The sequence below is a fragment of the Canis aureus genome, chromosome X (assembly GCF_053574225.1).
Source record: "Canis aureus isolate CA01 chromosome X, VMU_Caureus_v.1.0, whole genome shotgun sequence".
Taxonomy (NCBI): Eukaryota; Metazoa; Chordata; class Mammalia; order Carnivora; family Canidae; genus Canis; species Canis aureus.
In genome coordinates, this window is record NC_135649.1 from 66,900,990 (window position 1) to 66,925,902 (window position 24,913).

The 24,913-nt window shown below is 36.5% G+C and overlaps 1 protein-coding gene across 4 annotated transcripts in view; it reads right to left on the bottom strand.

Annotated features, from left to right (window-relative positions):
* Window positions 1–2,135: 2,135 nt before the first annotated feature.
* Window positions 2,136–24,913, bottom strand: part of CHIC1 (cysteine rich hydrophobic domain 1) — a 75,371-nt gene continuing 52,593 nt past the window's right edge. Inside the window, exons 4-6 of one of the 4 annotated variants that reach the window (XM_077889405.1) lie at window positions 23,780–23,836; window positions 23,465–23,524; window positions 2,136–2,711 (exon numbers count right to left, since the gene is read on the bottom strand). In XM_077889405.1, coding sequence (XP_077745531.1) covers window positions 2,628–2,711; window positions 23,465–23,524; window positions 23,780–23,836 — 201 coding nt within the window. In that variant the 3' untranslated portion in view covers window positions 2,136–2,627. Of the gene's footprint in view, window positions 2,712–15,459; window positions 21,752–23,464; window positions 23,525–23,779; window positions 23,837–24,913 lie in introns of those variants that run through there. The other 3 variants (XM_077889406.1, XM_077889407.1, XM_077889408.1) reach the window with 3 other exon arrangements.

A 24,913-nucleotide genomic window follows, 5' to 3' on the forward strand; every position in this document is an offset into this window, starting at 1 on the left:
GTATGTTAAGGGTCTGCCTTGATTTCAGTTTATGTCGTGATCTTGGGGTTGTGGGATTGAGCCCTGTGTCCAGCTCTGCACTCAGTGCAGAGTCTGCTTGAGATTCTCTCTCTCCCTGTCTCTCTGTCATCCCCTGCCCTCTCCCTCTCTTTCAATAAATAAATAAATAAATAAATAAATAATACATAAAATCTTAAAAAAAGAAAAAATCTAGTGAAAAATCAAATTTTTAGGCCCATTCCTTGACAGCTGTCTGATACCACTAATTATTGAAATTTGCATCATGATGCCTAGATCATTTGCCTGATTCAGAGATCATTTATCTAGAGATAGGGGAGGGGAGAGAAAGCAGGTGGTCCTGTTGTTATCAATGTAAAGACAAATAAAAGAAAATAAATAATACTGCAATGAGAGTCAGGCAAACTTAGTTTCAGTTCCAACTCTGCTGTTAAAAGCAAGTCTTTGTCCACATTAGGACTTTTTCTTATTTGTATTGGAGAAGATGCCCTCAAAGATCTTCTTCCACTTCTAACACTGTCAATTCTATAATTTTCCCTGGAAGTTTAAAATTTAAATGCAAATGTGAGTTGTTCAAACATCATGTTCATGAGGCCAAGTCAGTAAGTTTAAATCCCCTTACTTTATCATAGATTACTTCCTCAATCCTAGCAAGTAGTCTCACAAATATGTGCTACTGGTTATGGGGAGGCCTGAACAAGAGTATCTGTACTACATTCTCAAAACTAGTGTAAAAAGTACCAAGGTAATATTACCTGAACATGAGGAAGATAAAACTATTATGCTTTAATAGTTTAAAACTATGGTGTTAAAATAAAATAAAATAAAATAAAACTATGGTGTTTTAATCTTAAAACTATTATGTCAGGTGTTGGAATTAGTTAAAAAGATTTAAAAGGAAGAAAGGAAGCAAAGCATCTTTAAGAGTCTATGTTGAAGCAAAAAGCAAATGGAAAGATTAATTAATAATTTTTAGTACTATATGCCACTTAGTTTTAACAAACTTTGAATTATCTCAAGGGGATAAATAAGAGGCTGACTGCTATAGGAGTTCACTGGCCACAGCTTCCCTAAGGGGGAGGATCCTTTCTTTTTCATCTGTGCTCTGGTAACTAGTATGTGTGGAGATGTCCTGGACAACAGCAATACTTTCCTTCACTTGCAGTTTTGAAAGCTCTTTATATCTATGATCTCATTTGATCCTCACAATAGCCCTATGAAGCAAGAATCATTATATTCTCACCATTTCATAAGTATATCATAGATTTTACGTGATCTCAAAGCTAGAAAAACGTAGGGCCAGCATTTGAATCCAAATAATCTGATTCCAAGTTCAGTGCTCTTTCCACAAGACCACTTTTACTCTACTTCAGGTGCTAGGTCTCAGAGCAGTCTCCAAAGGCTGCCTATTCTTTCTTTTTCTACTCACTAGTCCATGATCTCTTTTAATCTTTAGTTTCGTTTTCCATTCTATTGTAGATCAGCAGACTAGAACGTGGAAAAGATGCATTGCATACCTAGAAAAGAGAGATTTTAAAGTAGATTGAGTGTGTTGTAGGCTTAGGTGCTGGCATGTCTTGAGGAACTATTCATTTTTACAAGTTACAATTCATTTTTTTCCCCAAGAAAGAACATCTTAAAACCTCTTTCCAAGCCATGTCCCATTACCAACCTTTTCTATTAAACAACTAGACAATATGAGCATAAATTATCTCTGTCAGCTATTACTGATCTGAGGAAAAACTGGAACATAATATTTGGGTGACAGTAGCCACTGATTTCTTTGGATGCAACATCATATATCCCTCTAGTTGCTCCGTTCTTTATGGTAGGGTCTTTTTTAAATAATAAATTTATTTTTTATTGGTGTTCAATTTGCCAACATACAGAATAACACCCAGTGCTCATCCTGTCAAGTGCCTCCCTCAGTGCCCGCCACCCAGTCACCCCCACCCCCCACCCTCCTCCCCTTCCACCACCCCTAGTTCGTTTCCCAGAGTTAGGAGTCTTCCATGTTCTGTCTCCCTTTCTGATATTTCCTGCCCATTTCTTCTCCCTTCCCCTCTATTCCCTTTTACTAATCTTTATATTCCCCAAATGAATGAGACCATATAATGTTTGTCCTTCTCCAATTGATTTATTTCACTCAGCATAATACCCTCCAGTTCCATCCACGTCGAAGCAAATGGTGGGTATTTGTCATTTCTAATGGCTGAGTAATATTCCATTGTATACATAAACCACATCTTCTTTATCCATTCATCTTTCGATGAACACCGAAGCTCCTTCCACAGTTTGGCTATTGTGGACATTGCTGCTATAAACATCGGGGTGCAGGTGTCCCGTTATGGTAGGTCTTGATCTCATTTCTCTTCATTACAACTTCTGGAGTCAGCATAGGTCTGCTCTTAGTGATCAAACCATTTCTCTTAATCTTATGGTATCTTTGAACCAGGTACTCATTCCTCCCAATTGAGACTTAATTCTGACTTGGTGCCCGAAATATATCAAAGTTCATTGTTCTTAGAGGCCAAGCCAACACTAACATGAGTCAGATGAAATCAATAGGTTGGCCAGTGGAGTTCCCATTCTCATTTGTGAGCACAGATTTATTTGTTGATTGTTTCTTTCACTTTGAGCAAACAAAAATTTGAGACAGATGAATAAAAGCCAAGGTTGAGATAAAAGCCAAACTGAAAGAGAAATAAAATTAAGGATTATATAACACAGTAGTATAATTGATTACTCATTAAGCTCTTTATAGAGTAGCAGACTGATATTAGAGATATCATAGAAAATGGGGATGTGAATGCAGAGATAATCCCCATCAAATATGGATGTTAAGAGCATCCAGTTAGTTGAAAGGTTGGTATATTTGAACTTTCTCCTTCTCTAGTCACTTCAAATAATCAGCTGGAGGAAAAGGGGTCCCAGAAAATTTCTTCAACATCCAAAAGTGTAAAATCATTGTTTATAATTCATTACTCTTGCTCTTTGGCCCCTTTAATGTACATTCTATCTAATTTCACTAATCCTTGGGGACTTCAATTTTGAAAGCATTTGGAAGTCTCTTCCTCTGCCTTTCATTCTGATCATTATCTATGTCACTCTGAATATCTGCATTGTTGCCCAGTTTTCATCTGTGAGAACCCTGATCAAACTGTAAGTACAGTTGGTCCTTGAACAACATGGGTTTGAACTGTGCGGGTCTGCTTATATATAGATTTTTAAACTAGTAAAGTACTATAAATATATTTTCCTTATGATTTTCTTAATAACCTTTTCTCTAGTTTATAAGAATATAGTATATAATACATGTAACCTACAAAATATGTGTTGACTGTTTATGTTATTAATAAGGCTTTCAGTCAGCAGTAGGCTATTAGTTAAGGTTTTGGGGAGTCAAATTTATACATGGAGCTTTGACTTCATGGGGGATGGTGGTGGCCGGTTGGAGCTCCTAACCCCTGTGTTAAAGGTCAACTGTATTTCAGGATGTTTTCTCAGAAAACACAATGAAACATAGCAGGGTCCATGCACATGATGGGCGTACAAAGAATGCCAAAAGAACTTGAAGAGTGACCTCAAGTAAAAAGAACTGAGAAAGGACCCACTACTTCTACCTTGGCAGAGTTTTCTATGATCAACATTTTTTAAAACATAAGCAGCAGTAGATAATCTTGATGAAAGAATTGGATTAATTTATTCACCTATCAGAAGGCATACATTGTGAAATTGCTCTTCCATAGAAACAAAAGTACTGTGACTTGATATCTTCCCAGTCCTTTCACATGCTACCTTCTTAATCCTAACTATTCTGTTAGATGTAATTATTTCTATTCTACGGAAGAGGCAAAGGCTAAGAGTAAAACTGCATTCTCAAGATTGTCTAGAGAGGAATAGCAGGCAGGAAGCATAAAACAATTTACAGTAAATGTAATATAGATACTGTGCTTCTTTCCCTGAATCATGGCTGCCTTTCAAGAATTGGGAAAGCAGGTAAGAGGTAGCCATTTTAGAAGAGTGAGAAATAATCCTGTAGGGACACAGAATATGGCAAATAATATGTTAGGAAGGGCCTCTTTCATAAGGTGAAATTTTAAAAGCTATCAAGGGAAGCAGTATATCTGATTGCTGAAAGATGGGAGGGTAATTATAGACACAAATTGTTTGCTGTTTTTTTTTTTTTAACTAACTATCAGAGTTCTGTAAATCATAGAATTTGAGTCAGTGGTTTTTAAGGGTTGAAGTATCTAGCACTGACTTTTAAGGACAGATCTGCAGGGTGGAGGATAGTGTCCTCAGGCCCCTCAATGGAGGAGCAAGGATTTTCTGTTCTATTCTTGGATGCTGGGGATGCCAGTTTGACCCTTCCAATTTTTGCCAATACCCCACCCAATTAGCACCTCTAAATAGTGTGTCTATTAATTCTTACCCTTAATTCTCCCTGTCTATCCAGAGGAAGACAGAAATACTGAGTGTCACATCTCCCATGCCTCTCTTAAAGCAATTTTGGAATATACATCAAGAGCTATAAAGACTTCATATCCTTTCACCTAGTAATTTATAGGAATCTTTCTGAAGGAAATTACCAGACTCAGGTAAAGATTTATGTATGAAAATGCTCAAGAAGTCATTATTTATAGTAGCAAAACACTGAAAACAGACTGAATACCAAACTGTGGAAAGTTATGTCATATTCAAACATTGTACTTCTATATAACCATAATTTCATTTCAAAGATCACATACTGATATGGGAAAATATGAAACTGTAAATGCAGCATACAATATGCAATATAATTAAAACTTTAAAAAAATGCATTACACATACATATAAAAATGTTATACTGTAACATTTAAGACATTAAAATGGTTGTAGATGATGGGGTTATGGGAAACTTATTTTCTTCTTCATACTCACCATATTTTATAGTAGAAGCCAATATTTTTATAAGGGAAAATTATCTTAATTACCAAACTTTTCATACATTAGACCATAATACAGGTGCTATTAAAACAAAAACTTAGATCTGTTTGTAGTATCTAAACCTATTTTTCAAAAATGTTTTGAGTATAGTTGACACACAATATATTACATTAGTTTCAGGTGTACAACATACAGATTCTCTTGTATCCCTGAAAAAGGGTGTGCTATGCTTACCACAGTGTATATACCATCTGTTACCATACAACAGTATTACAATATTATTTACTATATTCTCTATGTAATGCCTTTTATTCAGGTGACTTGTTCATTCCATAACTGGAAGCCTGTATCTCCCACTCTCCTTCACCCATTTTGCACACTCCTCTAATCCCCTTTGCTCTGGCAACCCTAAGTTTGTTCTCTGTATTTATAGATCTGATTGTTTTTATTTATTTGCTTTTTTAGATTTGATTTATGAGTGAAATAATATTAGCCTATTTATTGGGTCCTTTTTTACAGAAGGGAAAAATAGACTAATTTAAAAAATTTTTGCATATTTTTAATTGGAGTTCGAATTGCCAACATATAGTATAACACCCAGTGCCCATCCCATCAAGTGCCCCCCTCAGTGCTCATCACCCAGTCACCCCATCCCCCCACCCACCTCCCTTTCCACTACCCCTTGATTGTTTCTCAGAGTTAGGTGTCCCTCATGTTCTGTCACCTTCACTGATATTTCCTACTCATTTTCTCTCCTTTCCCCTTCATTCCCTTTCACTATTTTTTATATTCCCCAAATGAATGAGACCATATAATGTTTGGCCTTCTCCGATTGACTTACTTCACTCAGCATAATACCCTCCAGCTCCATCCACGTTGAAGCAAATGGTGGGTATTTGTCATTTCTAATGGCTGAGTAATATTCCATTGTATACATAGACCACATCTTCCTGATCCATTCATCATTCTATGGACACCGAGGCCCCTTCCACAGTTTGGCTATTGTGGACATTGCTGCTATAAACATTGGGGTGCAGATGTCTCGGCGATTCACTGCATCTGTATCTTTGGAGTAAATCCCCAGCAGTGCAACTGCTGGGTCATAGGGCAGATCTATTTTTGACTCTTTAAGGAACCTCCACACAGTTTTCCAGAGTGGCTGTACCAGTTCACATTCCCACCAACAGTGCAAGAGGGTTCCCCTTTTTCCACATCCTCTCCAACATTTGTTGTTTCCTGCCTTGTTAATTTTCCCCATTCTCACTGGTGTGAGGTGGTATCTCATTGTGGTTTGGATTTGTATTTCTCTGATGACAAGTGATGCAGAGCATTTCCTCATGGGCTTGTTGGCCGTGTGTATGTCTTCTTTGATGAAACTTTTGTTCATGTGTTTTGCCCATTTCATAATTGGATTTTTTGTTTCTTGGGTGCTGAGTTTGATAAGTTCTTTATAGATCATGGATACTAGCCCTTTATCTGACATGTCATTTGCAAATATATTCTCCCATTATGTAGGTGGTCTTTTAGTTTTGTTGACTGTGTCTTTTGCTGTGCAGAAGCTTTTTATCTTGATGAAGTCCCAATAATTCATTTTTGCTTTTGTTTCCCTTGCCTTCATAGATGTACCTTTCAAGAAGTTGCTGTGGCCAAGTTCAAAATGGGTGTTGCCTGTGTTCTCCTCCAGGATTTTGATGGATTGTGTCATATTTAGATATTTCATCCATTTTGAGTTTATCTTTGTGTATGGTGTAAGAGAATGGTCTAGTTTCATTCTTCTGCATGTGGCTGTCCAATTTTCCCAGCACCATTTATTGAAGAGACTTTCTTTTTTCCAGTGGATAGTCTTTCCTGCTCTGTCAAATATTAATTGACCATGGAGCTGAGGGCCCATTTCTGGGTTCACTATTCTGTTCCATTACTCTAGTTGTCTGTTTTTGTGCCAGTACCATGCTATCTTAATAATCAGAGCTTTGTAGTACAAGTTGAAATCTGGCATTGTGATGCCCTTGGCTATGGTTTTCTTTTTAAATATTCCCCTGGCTATCCAGGGTCTTTTCCACTTCCACATAAATCTTAAGATGATTTGTTCCAAAAAAAAAAGATGATTTTTTCCAACTCTCTGAAGAAAGTCCATGGTAGTTTGATAGGGACTGCATTAAATGTGTACATTGCCCTGGGTAACATTGACATTTTCACAATATTAATTCTTCCAATCCATGAGCATGGAATATTTTTCCATCACTTTGTGTCTTCCTCCATTTCTTTCAGAACTGTTCTGTAGTTTTTAGGGTATAGATCCTTTACCTCTTTGGTTAGGTTTATTCCTAGGTACCTTATGCTTTTGGGTGCCATTGTAAATGGATTGACTCCTTCATTTCTCTTTCTTCAGTCTCATTGTTAGTGTATAGAAATGCCACTGTTTTCTGGGCATTGATTTTGTATCCTGCCACATTGCTGAATTGCTGTATGAGTTCTAGCAATCTTGGGGTGGAGTCTTTTGGGTTTTCTACGTATAGTATCATGTCATTTGCAAAGAGGGAGAGCTTGACTTCTTCTTTGCCAATTTGAATGCCTTTTATTTGTTTTGGTTGACTGACTCCTATACTACGTTGAATAGCAGTGGTGAGAGTGGACATCCCTGTCGTGTTCCTAATCTTAGGGGAAAGGCTTCCAGTGTTTCCCCATTGAGGATGATATTGCCTGTGGGCTTTTTGTAGATGGCTTTTAAGATGTTGAGGAATGTTCACTCTATCCCTACACTCTGAAGAGTTTTGATCAGGAATGGATGCTGTATTTTGTCAAATGCTTCCTCTGCATCTATTGAGAGGATCATATGGTTTTTGGTTTTTCTCTGTTGATATGATCTATCATGTTGATTGCTTTATGTGTGTTGAACCAGCCTTGCATCCCAGGGATAATTCCCACTTGGTCATGGTGAATAATCTTCTTAATGTATTGTTGGATCCTATGGACTAGTATCTTGTTGAGAATTTTTTCATCCATGTTCCATCAGGGATATTGGTCTATAATTCTCCTTTCTGGTGGGGTCTTTGTCTGGTTTTGGAATTAAGGTGATCGTGGCCTCATAGAAAAAGTTTGGAAGTATTCCATTTCTTTCTATCTTTCCAAACAGCTTTAGTAGAATAGGTATGGTTTCTTCTTTAAATGTTTGTTAGAATTTCCCTGGGAAGCCATCTGGCCCTGGACTTTTGTGTCTTGGGAGGTTTTTTGTTTTTTTGTTTTTTTTTTTTTAAAGAGATTCTTTTTTTTTTTTAAAGAGATTATTTTTTTAAAATTTTTATCTATTTATGATAGTCACAGAGAGAGAGAGAGAGGCAGAGACACAGGCAGAGGGAGAAGCAGGCAGAGGGAGAAGCAGGCTCCATGCACCAGGAGCCCGATGTGGGATTCGATCCTGGGTCTCCAGGATCGTGCCCTGGGCCAAAGGCAGGCGCCAAACCACTGCGCCACCCAGGGATCCCCCTTGGGAGGTTTTTGATGACTGCTTCAATTTCCTTGCTGGTTATTGGCCTGTTTAGGTTTTCTATTTCTTCCTGTTCCAGGTTTGGTAGTTTGTGGTTTTCCAGAAATGCGTCCATTTCTACCAGATTGCCTAATTTATTGGCGTATAGCTGCTCATAATATATTTTTTTAATTTTTATTTATTTATGATAGTGACACACACAGAGAGAGAGAGGCAGAGACACAGGCAGAGAGAGAAGCAGGCTCTATGCACCGGGAGCCCGACGTGGGATTCGATCCCGTGTCTCCAGGATCGCGCCCTGGGTCAAAGGCAGGTGCCAAACCACTGCGCCACCCAGGGATCCCCATAATATGTTTTTAAAATCGCTTGTTTTTCCTTGGTGTTGGTAGTGATCTCTCCTTTCTCATTCATGATTTTATTGATTTGAGTCTTTTCTGTCTTGTTTTTAATAAGGTTGGCCAGTGGTTTATCTATCTTTTTAATTCTTTCAAAGAACCAACTCCTGGTTTTGTTTATCTGTTCTACAGTTCTTCTGTTCTCTATTTCATTGAGTTTTGTTTGAATCATTATTAACTCTCTTCTTCTGCTGAGTGTATATCTTATTCGCTGTTCTTTGTCCAGTTCCTTTAGGTGCATGGTTAGCTTGGGTATTTGAGTTTTTCCAGTTTTTTGAGGGATGGTTGTATTGCGATGTATTTCCCCCTCAGGACTTCTTTGTCTGTATACCAGATTTTGAACGGTTGTATTCTTCATTCTCATTAGTTTCCATGAATCTTTTTAATTTTTTCCTGATTTCCTGGTTGACCCTCTCATCTTTAAGCAAGATGGTCCTTAACCTCCACATGTTTGAAATCCTTTCAAATTTCTTCTTGTGATTGAGTTCAAGTTTCAAAGCATTATGGTCTGAAAATATGTGGGGGACAATCCCAATCTATTGGTATCAGTTAATACTTGATTTGTGACCCAGTATGTGGTCTATTCTGGGGAAAGTTCCATGTGCACTTGAGAAGAATGTGTATTCAGTGTATTCAGTTACACAGATGTAAAGTTCTGTAAATATCTCTGAAATCCATCTCGTCCAGTGTATCATTTAAAGCTCTTGTTTCTTTGGAGATGTTGTGCTTAGATATCTGTAGATTGTAGAAAGTGCTACATTGAAGTCACCAAGAATAAGTGTGTTATTATCTAAGTATGCCTTAACTTTGGTTATAATTGATTGATATACTTGGCAGCTCCCACATTTGGGGCAGAAATATTCATGATTGTTATGTCCTCTTGTTGGATCGATCCTTTAAATATGATAGTGTCCCTCTTCATCTCTTACTACAGTCTTTGGGATAAAGTTTAATTTATCTGATGAAAGGATGGCTACCCCTGCTTTCTTTTGAGGACCATTTGAATGGTAAATGGTTCTCCAACCTTTTATTTTCAGGCTGTAGGTGTCCTTATCTCTAAAATGAGTCTCTTGTAGACAGCAAATAGATGGGTCTTGCTTTTTTTATCCAGTCTAAAACCCTGCCCCTTTTGATGGGGTCATTAAGTCCATTCACTTTCAGAATTACTATTTAAAGATATGAATTTAGTTTCAACACGATACCTATTCAGTCCCTGTTTTTGTGTATTGTTTGTGGGGCTTCCTCTTTCTTTTACATAGTCCCCCTTAATATTTCTTGCAGAGATGGTGTGGTGGTCACATATTCTTTCAGTTTCTGCCTATCTTGGAAGCTCTTTATCTCTCCTTCTATTCTGAATGAGAGCCTTTTGGGATAAAGTATTCTTGGCTGCATGCTCTTCTCATTTAGGACCCTGAATATATCCTGCTAGCCCTTTCTGGACTGCCAGGTCTCTGTGGAGAGGTCTGCTGTTATCCTAATGCTTCTCCCCATAAAAGTTAGAGATTTCTTGTCTCTTGCTGCTTTAAGGATCTTCTCTTTATATTTGGAATTTGCAAGTTTCCCTATTAAATGTCGAGGTGTTGAGTGGTTTTTTATTGATTTTAGGGGGATCTGTCTATCTCCTGGATCTGAATGCCTGTTTCCCTTCCCAAGTTAAGGAAGTTCTCACCTACGATTTGTTCAAATATATATTCTGGACCTCTGTCCCTCTCGGCGCCCTCGGGAACCCCAATTAAATGTAGATTTTTCCTTCTGAGGCTGTCATTTATTTCCCTTTACCTATCTTCATGATCTTTTAATTGTTTTTCTCTTTTTCCCTCAGTTTTCCTCCTTGCCATCAACTTGTCTTCTGTGTCACTCACTTGTTCTTCTACCTCATTAACCCTCGGTATTAGGGCCTCCAGTTTGGATTCCATCTCATTTAATTAATTTTTAATTTGGCTTGATTAGATCTAAATTCTGCAGTCATGAAGTCTCTTGAATCCTTTATGCTTTTTTGTAGAGCCACCAGTAGCTTTATAATTGTGCTTCTGAATTGGCTTCCTGACATTGAATTGTAATCCAGATTTTGTAACTCTCTGGGAGAGAGGACTGTTTCTGATTCTTTCTTTTGAGGTGAGTTTTTCTTTCTAGTCCTTTTGCTCAGTGCAGAGTGGCCAAAAACAAGTTGTGCTGGAAATAGGAGAAAAAGAAAGAAAAAAAAAAAAAAAGAAAAAAGAAAGAAAAAAAAACGGGGGGGGGGTGGGGAACAAACAGAAAACAAAAAACAAAGGGGAGTATCTTCTGATAATATATACTGTAAATCCCTCGACTTCCCCTGGAACTTTCCAGTGCTGCTTGGTCAATAACTTGCTCTTCCCCTGTCCTTCCAGCTGGTCTTCTGGGGGAGGGGCCTGCTGTGCTGATTCTCAGGTGTGTGAACCTGGGGTAGCTGCCCAGCCCCCTGCCAGGTGCACGGCTCAGCGGGAGCTGTTTATCCTGTGAGGCCCCTGCTCAGTCTCAGGTACAAGGTGACACCAGGAGGAACAACAGCAGTGGATGTGGCCAGCTCTCCAGCCCTGGAGTCAGCTCCTGCAGTAACCACCACAGGGTCCAGTCCACTGGGGCCTGGATACTCCGGGGCGGTGGGGCACATATCTGCACAGCTTGGGCTGCCTGGCGGCAGGAGCATCCTTGCTGTCCTGGGACCTCCCTGCCTCTGCCTGCCCCGGGAGGAGATCTGGGCTGGATCTTGGGCTTGTCCCCCAGCGCCCTGGGCTCCAGGGCCTGCACTGCTGGAATCGTGCTCCTGGCCACGCAGCATCCTCTTCGCAGAGCCTCTGCCTGAGCCGCCTCCGAGCTGCTCCTGGGCTCAGCGGGGCGGGCGCTGCAGCCCTTTAAGGAGCTTGGCCGCGGTGTGTGGCGCACTCTCCCCTGGGGCGCAGTTCCTCTGTTAGTGCCCCTCGGAACCTGAGGGCATCCCTGCCCCTCCTGGGATCCTGCTCGAACCCCCTGTGAGCACCTTTCCCTCGGGGAAGTTTGGTAAAGCTCCTGCTTCTCCGGGACTGGGCTTTCCTGTCCTGGGGGCACTCTCCGCGGGTCCTTAGCCCGCCTCCTCGTGTGGGCTCCTCTCCCTTGGATGCTTTTTTATTTCTTTATTATTTTTTTTCCGTCTTCCTACCTTGATAGAAGCGCAAACTCTTGTCACTGTAGCATTCCAGCTGTTTTCTCTTTAAGTCTCAGGCTGAATTCGTAGGTCTTCAGGATGATTTGAAGGTTATCTAGGTACGTTGGTGGGGACAGGTGACTTGGGGTCCCTAATCTTTTGCCATCGCCAGCAACTCCCTGCATGTTCTTCTCATTTAGGACCCTGGATATATCCTGCCAGACCTTTCTGGCCTGCTAGGTCTCTGTGGAGAGGTCTGCTGTGAATGTAATAGTTCTCCACATATAAATTTGGGATCTCTTGTCTCTTGCTGCTTTAAGGATTTTCTCTTTATCTTTGGAATTTGCAAGTTTTGCTATTAAATGTCGAGGTGTTGAACGTTTTTTTTTAATGATTTATTTATTTATTCATGAGAGACCCAGATTGAGAGGAGAGGCAGAGACATAGGCAGAGGGAGAAGCAGGCTCCTTGCAGGGGGCCCGATGAGGGACTCGATCCCGGATCCGGGGATCACGACCTGAGCCAAAGGCAGGCGCCCAACCACGGAGCCACCCAGGCGTCCCTGAATGGTTTTTTATTTTAGGGGGGGGGGACCTCTCTATCTCCTCGATCTGAATGCCTGTTTCCCTCCCCAAATTAGGGAAGTTCTCAGGTATGATTTGTTCAAATATGCTTTCTGGTCCTCTGTCCCTCTTGGTGCCTTCTGGAACCCCAATTAAACGTGAATTTTTCCTTCTGAGGCTGTCATTTATTTCCTCATGGTCTTTTATTCGTTTTTTTTTTTTCTCAGCTTCCTTCCTTGCCATCAACTTGTCTTGTATCACTCACTCTTCTGCCTCATTAACACTTGTTGTTAGGACCTCCAGTTTGTATTGCCTCTCACTTAATGATTTTTAATTTCGGCATGATTAGATCTAAATTGTGCAGTCATGAAATCTCTTGAATACTTCATGCTTTTTTCCTTAGCCACCAGTAGCTTTAGAATTGTGCTTCTGAATTGGCTTTCTGACATCGACTTGTAATCTACATTCTGTAACTCTGTGGTAGCAAGTACTGTTTCTGATTCTTTTTTTTTTTTTTTTGTGGTGAGTTCTTCCTTTTAGTCATTTTGCTCAGCGCAGAGTGGCTAAAAATGAGTTGTTTTGTTAGAAGCGAAAACTCATCTCTCTGTAGTGTTCCAGTTGTTTTGTCTTTAAATCTCAGGTCGTAAACTGTGGAAAGAGCCTCGGTGTCCATTGAAAGATGAATGGATAAAGAAGCTGTGGTATATGTATACAATGGAATATTAGCCAGTAGAAACGACAAATACCCATTTGCTTTGACGTGGATGGAACTGGAGGGTATTATGCTGAGTGAAATGTCAATCAGAGAAGGACAAACACTAAAAAAATAAATCTCAGGTTGAATTCATTGGTTTTCTGGATGATTTGAAGTTTACCTAGGTAAGTTGGTGAGGACAGGTGACTTGGGGACCCTATTCCTCCGCTGTAAACAGCCTATTTTGAAATAAGTCTAAATTTTCTTTTAGATTAATATCTTGGTACAACCTATTGTGATAAAAGAGAAATAATTAGCAGTCCAATATAAATAACAAAAGATAGGATAGATTTTATGATTCATACCTAGAATTCTTATCATGGAACTGTCACCTTGGGCAATATTACTCTGGGGAGATAACAAGGTAGCTGCTGCTTTGGGTGTTTGGCCAAACTTTTGTTGCAAAGCTATAAAGTAAAGATTAGTTCTAAAATAATGTGTTTGTCTTCCCTGCTTGTGGCTGTGTTTCACTAGGTGGTCTTTGATGCCACTATTCTATTTGGAAGCTTGACTAGCTTCATAAACACTATCCATTTATCATACACAGACTTTCAGAGGCATACAATTTGAAATACACCAATGTTATAGAATCATCTCATGGAAACTTAAAATGTCAGAATTAATTGAGGCTCTAGAAAGTGTCTAACTCAGGAATTAGGAAATCAGTAGGTCATTTGTTAAGAAAACAGTTCCCTCCACCACAAAAACAAAACAAACACCTAAAACCCCAAACACTCTCTCCATCACCACCACCCACTCACCAAATTCTTAAAAAGAATATATGTAGCTACCATGGTTCATATTTTTTCCTTAATTTTGAGACATGGATTCAAGAAATATTTTGCTTTTTACCTATATCATAAGAAAACAACATAACATGAGTTTCAGGGAGACAAGAGTAAATAGTAACGACTGTGGCACAACAATAAATGCTCCCTCCAAAAAGGGCAGGCTGCCATTCAGCTCTAGCTAATTGTTCACATGTGAAATTTCTCAAAAGAAGTGAGAAATCTGGATTTTTATGTGAAGTCTCTTAAGTGCTGGCAACTATCTCAAAATGTGTGAAAAAAAAGTCTGTAGGTCAAAGACATGTCTGTTGGAGGACTGGCTGTATCTTAGTTTGCAACTCTGATATAACTCAGCCTCCTTCCTGGGGATGATGGATAAAATCAAGCTGAGTGTTCTGATTTTTGCTAGAAGTCACTCAGGTAACAGAACAAGGATCATAATTCAGATTTATGGTAATTAGAACTGGAGAATTCTAGTATCCCCCAAAGAATTTCCTACACTGAGGTAGGTAAGTATCCCATTCTGTGTTAAATATTATTTAATCACAGATATAAAGGCAGCTGGTATCAGCCCTCAATAATAGAAAATGTAATGTAAAAGTATTTCCCACATAGCACATCCTACTCCACACCCAAGAAGTTATCAATAAAAAGTATAGATTTTTACATATCCATATGGTAAAGTTTCAAAAAATAATTTTATTTATCTTTAAGATTTTGAGAGAGAGCAGAGTGAGAGCTAGAGAGCATGATCTGAGACAAGGGTCAGAAGGAGAGGGAGAAGAGGGCTCCCTGCTGAGTGAGGAACCCCATGTGAAGCTGAATTCCAGGACCTTGAGATAATTATAATTATCAAAGATGATGGGAAGAATTGAATTTTTGTTATATTACATTTTCCTGCTTTGCTGAATTTGCAAAAGTTTGACATAAGTTTAAAAAAATCTAATATTGCATGCTAATCAGCTTGAGTAGCAATTTAGGTAGATGTTAACATTTGAATTTATAACTGTTGACAAAAGAGTCAAAACTTTTACCTAGTAGCTTCATATTTTGACATTTCTTTCACTAAAAAGTTATGCTTAAGTAAGGTGGAATGCCATATGACTTGACTTTTAATTTTATAGTTCACAGGTGGGCATGCAAAGTAGTTTAGAAACAAATTCCTACTTAGGCAAATACCAAACACTGGGCACAACAAAGGCCTCCAAAGCGAATATATAGTATGAATTACTTACAGGTTTAGATGTAACATTAGCAAGTGCAGGAAGATATGCAATATGCAAAATACAATTTTTAAAAGGAAGCCTTAAGTAACCAACTTAGAATGATGAAAACATAGAAGAGAAGGAAGAAAGGGAGATGTACCAAAGGACACACAATTCATTAACATAGATTTGCACTTTATTGTAATTTTGCATCCTGAGATAATAAAATTTTATATCTGACAAGTGAACAAAAGAAGCAGCAGTGAAAGTTTCAGAGAGGCAAGTGTCCTTCATTTTGGCACAGCTGTAAATAGGTTGAGTTCTTTCAGGGGAGTGACTCTCAAACTAGGGAGAAAAATAAATTCATTCCACAAGCTATGTAACAATACAAGATGCATGAATATTCTTGGTTTGAATGGACATATCCATTTTTATTCTTTTCTGGTAAAGCTGTCCCAGTAGGAATCCTCTGCCAAAAAGTAGAAATCCTAGGCTTTTCAAACGGATGTTTTGATCAATGCCCATTTTCCAGCTACCAGCATTTCCTGTTTTTGTAGCTGAGATTCATATTTGTATGTGGTTAGTCCAAGGAGGGCACACTAGCTTGTTGATTATATAATTTCAAACATCTGTAATTTGTTCAAAGTTCAGGCATTAAAATAATTCTACACTATATACTTACTAGAAAAATGGAAAATTAAGAAAATTAAGCGAAGTAAATAGCAACAAGATAAGCAGGACAAAAAGGGACATTTGAGAAATTATTGCTTATAATGAGTTTATACACAGAACTACTTTGAGACTCAGAAATTGATATTTAGTCCAATGCTTGAACATATAACAGTTTCCACATTTGCAATCCTATGTGTGTATGTATAATTTACAAATACACACTCAATCAACTCAATTATCCTGGAACAGAAGAGAACAGAAGGCAGATTCTAATCTGAAGTTATATAGCCCAGTCTAGCCAAAACACACACACACACACACACACCACAATTCAGCATTTCATTATTTAGGGACTGGTTTAAGTAACTTGTGGAGAGGGTCAAATAATCTTAGTTCCAAAAAAAATAATCTTAGTTCCTTTACAAAAGTGGCCTCCAACATTTTCACCATAAGGATCCCTTTATTGTTCCTTCCCCATGTTTTGAAGAGTTTTATTTACTAAACTTTATGTAATAGCAGGCTTTTTCATTCTTTTATTAATCAAAAGCAGAACTGTCATTCACAACTTCTGATCAGTGTGTGATAACCAGTATTATGTTAGGCAGGATTTAAAAAATCTAAGCAAAGTGCATGGAAATTCAATGTTTTAGTTGGCTTATGCAGTAGAAATATTATGGGTAAATGTATGATTTCTAGTATACTTTTTGAAGTATTAAAAAAAGGTTCAAGGATGCCCTCACTGCTATCTTTATCTGTCCCAAGTTGGGAACCACTGATTTACATCCACCTGCTTTTCCTTCCTAAGTCAAGTATTAACATAACACAATTACTCATGTTAACATATAGGGGATTAATAACAAAATTTACTACTGATAAAACAGATTAACTGCAACACTCATTCTGTAGGGTTTGACTGAGAAAGAAAACATAAAGACTTAAAGGAATCTATTTAGAAATGACAAAATTATGATATCCAGTATATATCTTTCAGTCAACTTCAAAAGCACATTAATATGTGAAAAAATCCTCAATTCCCCTGTGAGGTAGGTCCAGATTATTGTCCCCACTTCCACAATGAGGACATGAGGTACAGAGGAATTAAGCAGCAGAGCTAAGAATTAAACCAGAAGTGACTTGGGTTTGAATTCCATACTACTTCTCTTTCCGTCTAATAGCAATTTGTTCCAACAGATCCTTTTGAGGATATGGAACTTAGTAAGACACTGAAGCAGATATTGGATATTAAATTTTTCACATCAATTTCAAAGTGGATCCTCCCATATCTCCATTGTTGTCACAGTTATAATTCTTGCCTGGATACCAAAAACATAGATTCCACATATGCACAGCCCACAGACCTAAATCTTTAGTTCTTAGGGAAATTAAATTTATTTTTATTACCACAGAAGGGCTGAGGTCTAGCAGGTATCAGGTTCTTTGAGTCTGTGTGACATGAACACACATCAGCTAGGAGCCAGTTGGCAAATCAAACATTTACTGTGTGCAAGGCACTGTGAGAATTTCCACCAAGGGTAGAAGATCTGAGAAAAATCACTCTGGGATTCTGTAGAGAAAAATTTCCTAAGGATTCCTAGAATCAAAGCATGTTAGGTTATCTCTAATTTTCTGTCCAGCTCTAGGTTCAACCCCATGCTTTTACAGATAAATAGACGGATATGTAATTTAAGTGACTTGCCCAAAGCCCATGATATTAGATCATTTCCTCACTTAGTAAGAACCTGACAAAGTCCACAGAAAATGAATATATTCTCAGGTTGCCATCATCAAAATGAAAAGCTGGCTCAGAATCAAAAAAGAGAAATTTGGGGCAAGATATGGATATACATATCTTTTCTTTTTTTTAGTCCTCATGTTACTTAGACAAGTATTATTAATAAAATCTATTCCTTTTCTGTGAAAATTTTCCAATAATTTACCATTTAAAGGAATTCCAACAATTTGACAATTGGTGCAAAATGCAAAATGAATTTTTTAATGCAGAATTTTAATAGGCGTAAGAGGACTTAACTTCAATGAATTTGGGGATGTTATAATCAAATTAGCAAAACATATTTCCATATGTGAAACTGCTCAAACGAGTATATATAATTTTTATATCCTTCTAGGTCAACATAGTTAATTCTGATGAAATACTGTTTGGGGTTTTATGTTCAAGTACTGAGGTTTGATTTTAAGTGGTGGTTTATTTGTAAACAAAATTAAAATGCTAATAATTTTTAAAAGCTCTAATACATCTGGAAAAACCCTAGTTGTTCTAAGCCTTACAAATGCTGTTATGGAACATTTGTAAGGATGTGTATGGAACTTCATTCAAATTATGAAAAAAAATAAGAATAAATTTCATTAAAAATGGTAGGGTGCTAAATATTAACACAGATTAATTGATCACATATTAGTGTTTATAGATAATAATATAAATAGTATGTACATTAAATACTTAAGTGGATTTTGGTAGGGCTTCAAAGACCACTGTTCTTCTAGAACCATATTAAATTACATATTTGCTAGCATTAGAATTATACCAGTTTTATAAGTGATTGATAGTCCAGTTCTGTAATATTTTATTACTAACATATATGATTAGGGGAAAACAAAGAAATAGGCTTTAAGTAATAGAAGAAATATAATATGCTAATGAAATATTGGTATATTTGAAAAACATGGTTTTAAATTTCATGATCTGTCAATTTATCCATTCTGTTTCCTTCAAAATAAAACGTTATCTTTGTTGAAAAAAGACAAGGCACTTCTCCATCTAATTCTAACATCTGACTACAATGGTCTCTTTCTTAAATTAATACAGTGGGTAGGAGGGAACAAAAAGTAGTTGGAAAAGGTTAGGCCTTAATTTCTTTTTATACATAATTTAGATGTTTAAAGGGGCATTGAGGATGGAGATGTGTAACGGAATGTTAAAGAAGGAACAGTTTTAACTTGTAATTTCAAAGCTTTGTGAGATCTATATACTTTGGCAAATAGATGTTATTTTCTCTGGAACCTACCACAGCAGGTTTCATAAAAGAATATCATGTAACAAAGAAATTCAACTTTCTTTAACCTAAAAACAGCTTTCATAAGAATATTCTACTAACTTGATGGAAATATCCAAGTATGTTTTATCCTGAGGATAAAAGAAAAAAAAGGCCAATGGGGGAAGAATTAATGATCACATAGTGTACTTCGTCATTTCACCATTCATTGCTGCCAATTTCATTGAAAACATCCCCCTCCAAAGCAGTCCAAAATACTCAACTGCTAATTAGCCCCCTACATAGGAAAATAGTTTGAAAAAACAATCATATAAGAAAGAAAAAAGAAAATTGGGTATTTTCTGAGTAGTTCAAGAAAATAAGATGAGCCAACCAGCATAATGAGCAATAAAACAATAAATTTAAAAACAATTAGAGTAGGTTTAAAAATTAAGTTTACAAACACTGGCAAATTATTTTTATGACAAATATTACTGTAACTTGAGTTATATTCTGTCACCTTCAGATGCACTCTATTTCTGTCTCAATATTTGTTTCATGGAAACAATTCACCACTTCTTGCTGTTCTTTGAGCAAACCAAGTGTGATTTATACATGGCAGAAAAAGTTACTATGACCAAATTCTAAATGTACAGAAGAAAATGAGATTTTAAGGACTGACACTCAAAATTATTCTACCATTGCTAATTAGAGATTTCATACTGTTCTGGAAAACAATTTTGGTATTAGTCACAGTTTGAAGCATAAACCTGATGATATTAGCTGGAGCATAAACCACAGATACAATTGTTCCCTGACCTTAGCTATAAAACAAGACATTTGGTATGCATTTTCAGAGGTTTCCACCTTGTCTATAAAAATACATATTTAATTTTGCAGCAGACAGACAAATGATATTTGCAGGCACACATATTACAAGTTAGAAATTCTGGGTGGCTTGGTAGCACAGGGGTAATGGCGCTCTACAGTGGGAGGTGGAAAAGTGTGCAAACAATTAGAGTCATATCAAATAGTGTCTTTTTTTCCCTCTTCTTTTACTGGTCCAGGACTATGGATTTCAAATTAGGCATGAATTTTAAAAGTGACTTTAAAAGACTTGAACTTGTATGAAAAAATGACTGTTCTCTTCACTGGGATAAATGTTTACCTAAAAATTTTTACTGAATGTACTAAGTAAGAGTTAAGATGACAAATAGGATATTACTGAATCTCAGATACTTTTAACTTATTTTTAGCAACAGGAATTACAAATAATGCCTATATACAGGCATACATTTGTAGTTGAATTAACAGAATATAAAGCTTTAATTATGTTAAAAAATCAAACTAAGTGTGGTGTTCTTGTTCATCTTACTTGTGAAGAGAAAAAGAAAAATAGGTACATATCAATAAAAAGGCTACATGTGTGGTGAATTTATAAACTAAAATACTTTTGTCTAAGTACCTATCTTTCCTCATTAATAATATTCAAATGTTTAAAAAAAAGATGTTCAAAAAATAATATTTTTATCAATTATGAATCAGCCACGAAGTATTCTTTAGATACAGCTTCTCAATTAGCCTTCTCTTTCCCAAAACAAAATATCAGAACTCCATAAAGGGATTAGCAGTGGCTTTGAGTGAGGATCTAGACACCTCCCAGGACATCTGAAATCTTGAAAACACTCCTTTAAGATCATAATTGTGTATATTTTCAAATGAGGGAAAGGATACATAATGGGAAATAAATAAGGACAGTGAGGCTATGAAATGTGTCAGATGTCAAATGAATTTTTTGGGGGGTGGGAGTGGAGGAAAAAATGGGAATTACTGGATTAAATGGAAAAACTAAGGTTCTTGGTTTCAGGTGCAATGCAGAATATATCAGACAATGATTTTAATTTTAATTCACTCGTTACAAAGGGTAATCCTGCCCTACACCTGAAATTTTTAACAAACTCATTATGGCTCTGCCATAAAACAGCATGTTAACAGTCTATACATTCAAGAGGATGCTTGCAAACTTCATTCATATTAAAACCTATGCAGATTTGTTGGCAATACAGTAAGAGTAATATTACATTCTGTAAACCATGGCATATCACATTTTATGTTATGCAAAGAGACAGTATTTATAAGTTTTTTAAGAGTTTAATATTTTATCCACTAACATAAGTGATAATTTAGCAAAGTGCAGGACAAAACCAGTGCTATTAATTGCATGTCCTTTAAAAGCAAGTAAGAGTAAAACCATTTCTAAAAGCTACCAAAAGCTAATTTACTTATGTCCAGTAAGGGATTACAGAGCATTAAGTAGCCTAGAAAACTGATGCATATTTAGAAACAGTGAGTATGAAAATTATAAGGCAGCATGCTCAGAACAAATTTTTGTTTTTGTTTTTTTAAACACCAGCACTGATGTTTTATCTTTAGTGGCAACTATATATATACATATACGTCTCTGTGTGTGTATTTATTTAAAAACTGAGAGTGCAAAACACAAGCTTCATTTAACAAAAACAAAAAGATGTGCAAATTTTCTTCTTAAACCAACACAAATAAAAGAGTAAAGGAGAATATTCTAAGGAAGAAGAAGAAGAAGAAGAAGGAATAATAATAATAATAATAATAATAATAATAATAATAATAAAGAATAAGTTGAACACAGTAAAGGAGACCATCTTCATTCCAAAATCATCTACAAGGCACTAAGGGTAGGAAATGACAAGTAACACAGAAGTGACTGAATCAAATTCCTCAGTCAGGCCGGAATATGGGATATTTTGGTAAGAATTCTATTAGTATTACCTGTAAAATAAAAACAAATAAGAATATATTGACAAAATAATTTTCATTTACTAGAACATATATAACCCAAGAAGTCTATAATCATTTTTCATAGGATTATACTTTGGTCCTCTGTATAAAGCAAGTGAAATATATAAAATGGTTATAGAAACAATTTACAAGTTATCATTAGATTAGCAATTAAACTGGCAAATAACTATTTATTGTAGCTAAGTTTCTATGACCTAATTTACAATAGTTATTTGTTTAGGTGCAGAAAAGTAAACCCTCTTACATTATCATCTCCTTCTACACCTCCTCTCCCCCCTCCCCTTTTTTTTCTAACAAAGTAGAAAGGATTAAAACTGTTTTATACAGATTTGAAAAAATACCTTTATGTATATTACATCTATATATTTTTCAATTAAAGCAGTGATAATGGTTATTACTACCTTTTACAAGTTGTTTGCAAAAAATAATGAAGTATCCAAATGGATTGATTAAAACATTTTAATTAAAGAAAGGCTAGAAATATAATAAGAACCTAAGGTATTTATAAACATAAATTTATACATTAAATTTATATTTAATATTTTATTTATAAATTTAATGTATAAACTTATAATACATTATATAAGGTATTTATCTATAGTGGATTTTTGATTTGTGGTCATTTGCACATTTTTTCCCTAGCTATTCAAAGTGGAGAAAAATAACATGATAATCCTTATTTATGATATGGAAATGGGATGTTTATACAGTAAATATATACTATATGCCAACAACTTGAAGCTTAGATAAATTTCATATTATTTTGAATGTTTTTTTATTTTTTTAAAGATTTTATTTATTTATTCATGAGAGACAGAGAGAGAGAAGAGGCAGAGTCACAGGCAGAGGGAGAAGCAGGCTCCATGCAGGAAACCTGATGACGGACTCATTTCTGGGACTCTGGGATCAGGCCCTGAGCCAAAGGCAGACGCTCAACTGCCGAGCCACCCAGGTTGACCCTCTTTTGAATGTTTATGATGCTGAAGTTACCATATTGGCTATATGTTGTGTTTTGTGATTAAGATTGTATAGATTTCAGTAAAAAAAGCCTATGATGGGATCCCTGGGCGGCGCAGCGGTTTGGCGCCTGCCTTTCGCCCAGGGCGCGATCCTGGAGACCCGGGATCGAATCCCACGTCAGGCTCCCGGTGCATGGAGCCTGCTTCTCCCTCTGCCTGTGTCTCTGCCTCTCTCTCTCTCTCTCTGTGTGACTATCATAAATAAATAAAAATTTAAAAAAGCCTATGATTTCTTTATTAAAAATTAAATGTTAGCTAAGACAAAAACCAAGAACATGAATTCAGAATTCAGAAGTCAATTACTATTTTATGCAAGTTTTGTCAAGATCGCATTTAGAAATACTTTGTTCAACAGCAGCTGTGCCCATTACCATATGTGATGGTCTGTACCTATATGAAAAGATTAAGGTTGTACCATGTTTTCATTGGAGAATACTACCTGAGATTTTTCTCGGATCTAAGTAATTACTAGCCTTCAAGATATTTTATGTTGGCTACAAATCTAAGGAAGATGGAAGGAAATCTCTATGTTCCAAATGACAAAAGTTTAGGCTGAGGAGAGAAAAAGTAGAAAGAAGAACTGACAAATGATAAATAAGCATAGTAAAATGTAACATTTAGAATGGAATCCAAAAAAAGTAATTAGAAACAACAGCATACTTACATATTCCATCATATTGCTAGTTTCGCATTTCCTTTTAGTCAACTTCCAGTGCAAAGCAAGCTAAGAAAGTACAGTTAAGAATTTTGATATCAACTTATATTATTACCTATAACATTTGAATAAATCACTGAGAACCATCCAGGAATAAGCATAAGATACATAATATAACAGTTAAAAACAACTTGTAAAGAATATACATTAAAATTGAATATTAGTTCTTTAATCCATTCTTTTGTGGTCTGAAAAATTCCCATTTTTTTCAATATAATAATGCAAATATATAAATGGGGCATTTACTTGCTTAAACTTTCTTACCTTGTGATATAATCTGTTATTTTCCCATTCTAATAACTTCTGAATTGATCTTCTGGTCTAAGAGAAAGAATCAAGACTTTGTTACAAGATGAACTGAAGAACTTTGTAAATTATGTGTATCTATATTTTTCTGCTTATTTGTAAAATCCAATTGTTTTCTCTTCTTGTTTTTCCTTTAGAAATCAGAAAAAAGCAATGTAACTGACAGAAACTTCCAAAAGAGGAGTAATATGAGCAATTATTATACTGTTAATATAAGATCTCTCTCTCCCTCTCTTCATACACCCACACCTATATATATGAGATTTTAGTATATGCTTTTCAAAATGAAATATGTACAAATTGTTCTGTGTTATGCATTCACCGGATTATTGTGAAATCATTACCGATACCACTAGTAGTCCATTTATGGACCTAATCTTGACTTTCACATACCTTTCCATAGGGTTACTTTTTCTATATACATGTAATACGCCAAGTTAATCTGAATCCTCACAGAAAGCTTTCTCATAAGAGGTCCTAGCACAATGCCTGGCATATAGTAGTCACTCGAGGCGAAGTATACAAACTGAATGAAGCAAGCCAACATATATCAGAATTTCCACTGAAAAGAACATGTTAAAAACAGCTAATCAGAAAAATCGTATTTAAAGGAAAAACTATCAATGAGAAGCAGCACAGTCCTAAACAAAGGGACAGAGGGTGAATTTCTCTATTTGGAGTGCACATATTTTGTAGGGAGGAAGAAAAGTTTGCAAAACCTTCAAAAAATTAAAATAAAAGATTATACATTTTCAACTCTTATTTGGAAGAGCTTTTATTAGGTTTCTGATAAAGAAGTCATTGTTACTTTTTTTAAAGATTTTATTTATTTATTCATGAGAGACAGAGAGAGAGAGAGAGAGAGAGGCAGAGACACAGGCAGAGGGAGAAGCAGGCTCCATGCAAGGATCCTCTAAAGAGGATCAGGAAAAAGGGATGCCTGGGTCGCTCAATGGTTGAGCATCTGCCTTTGGCTCAGGTCATGATCCAAGGGTCCTGGGGTGGAGTCCCACATTAGGCTCCCTGCAGGTAGCATGCTTCTCCCTCTGCCTCTCTCTCTGTGTCTCTTATGAACCAATACACAAAATCTTT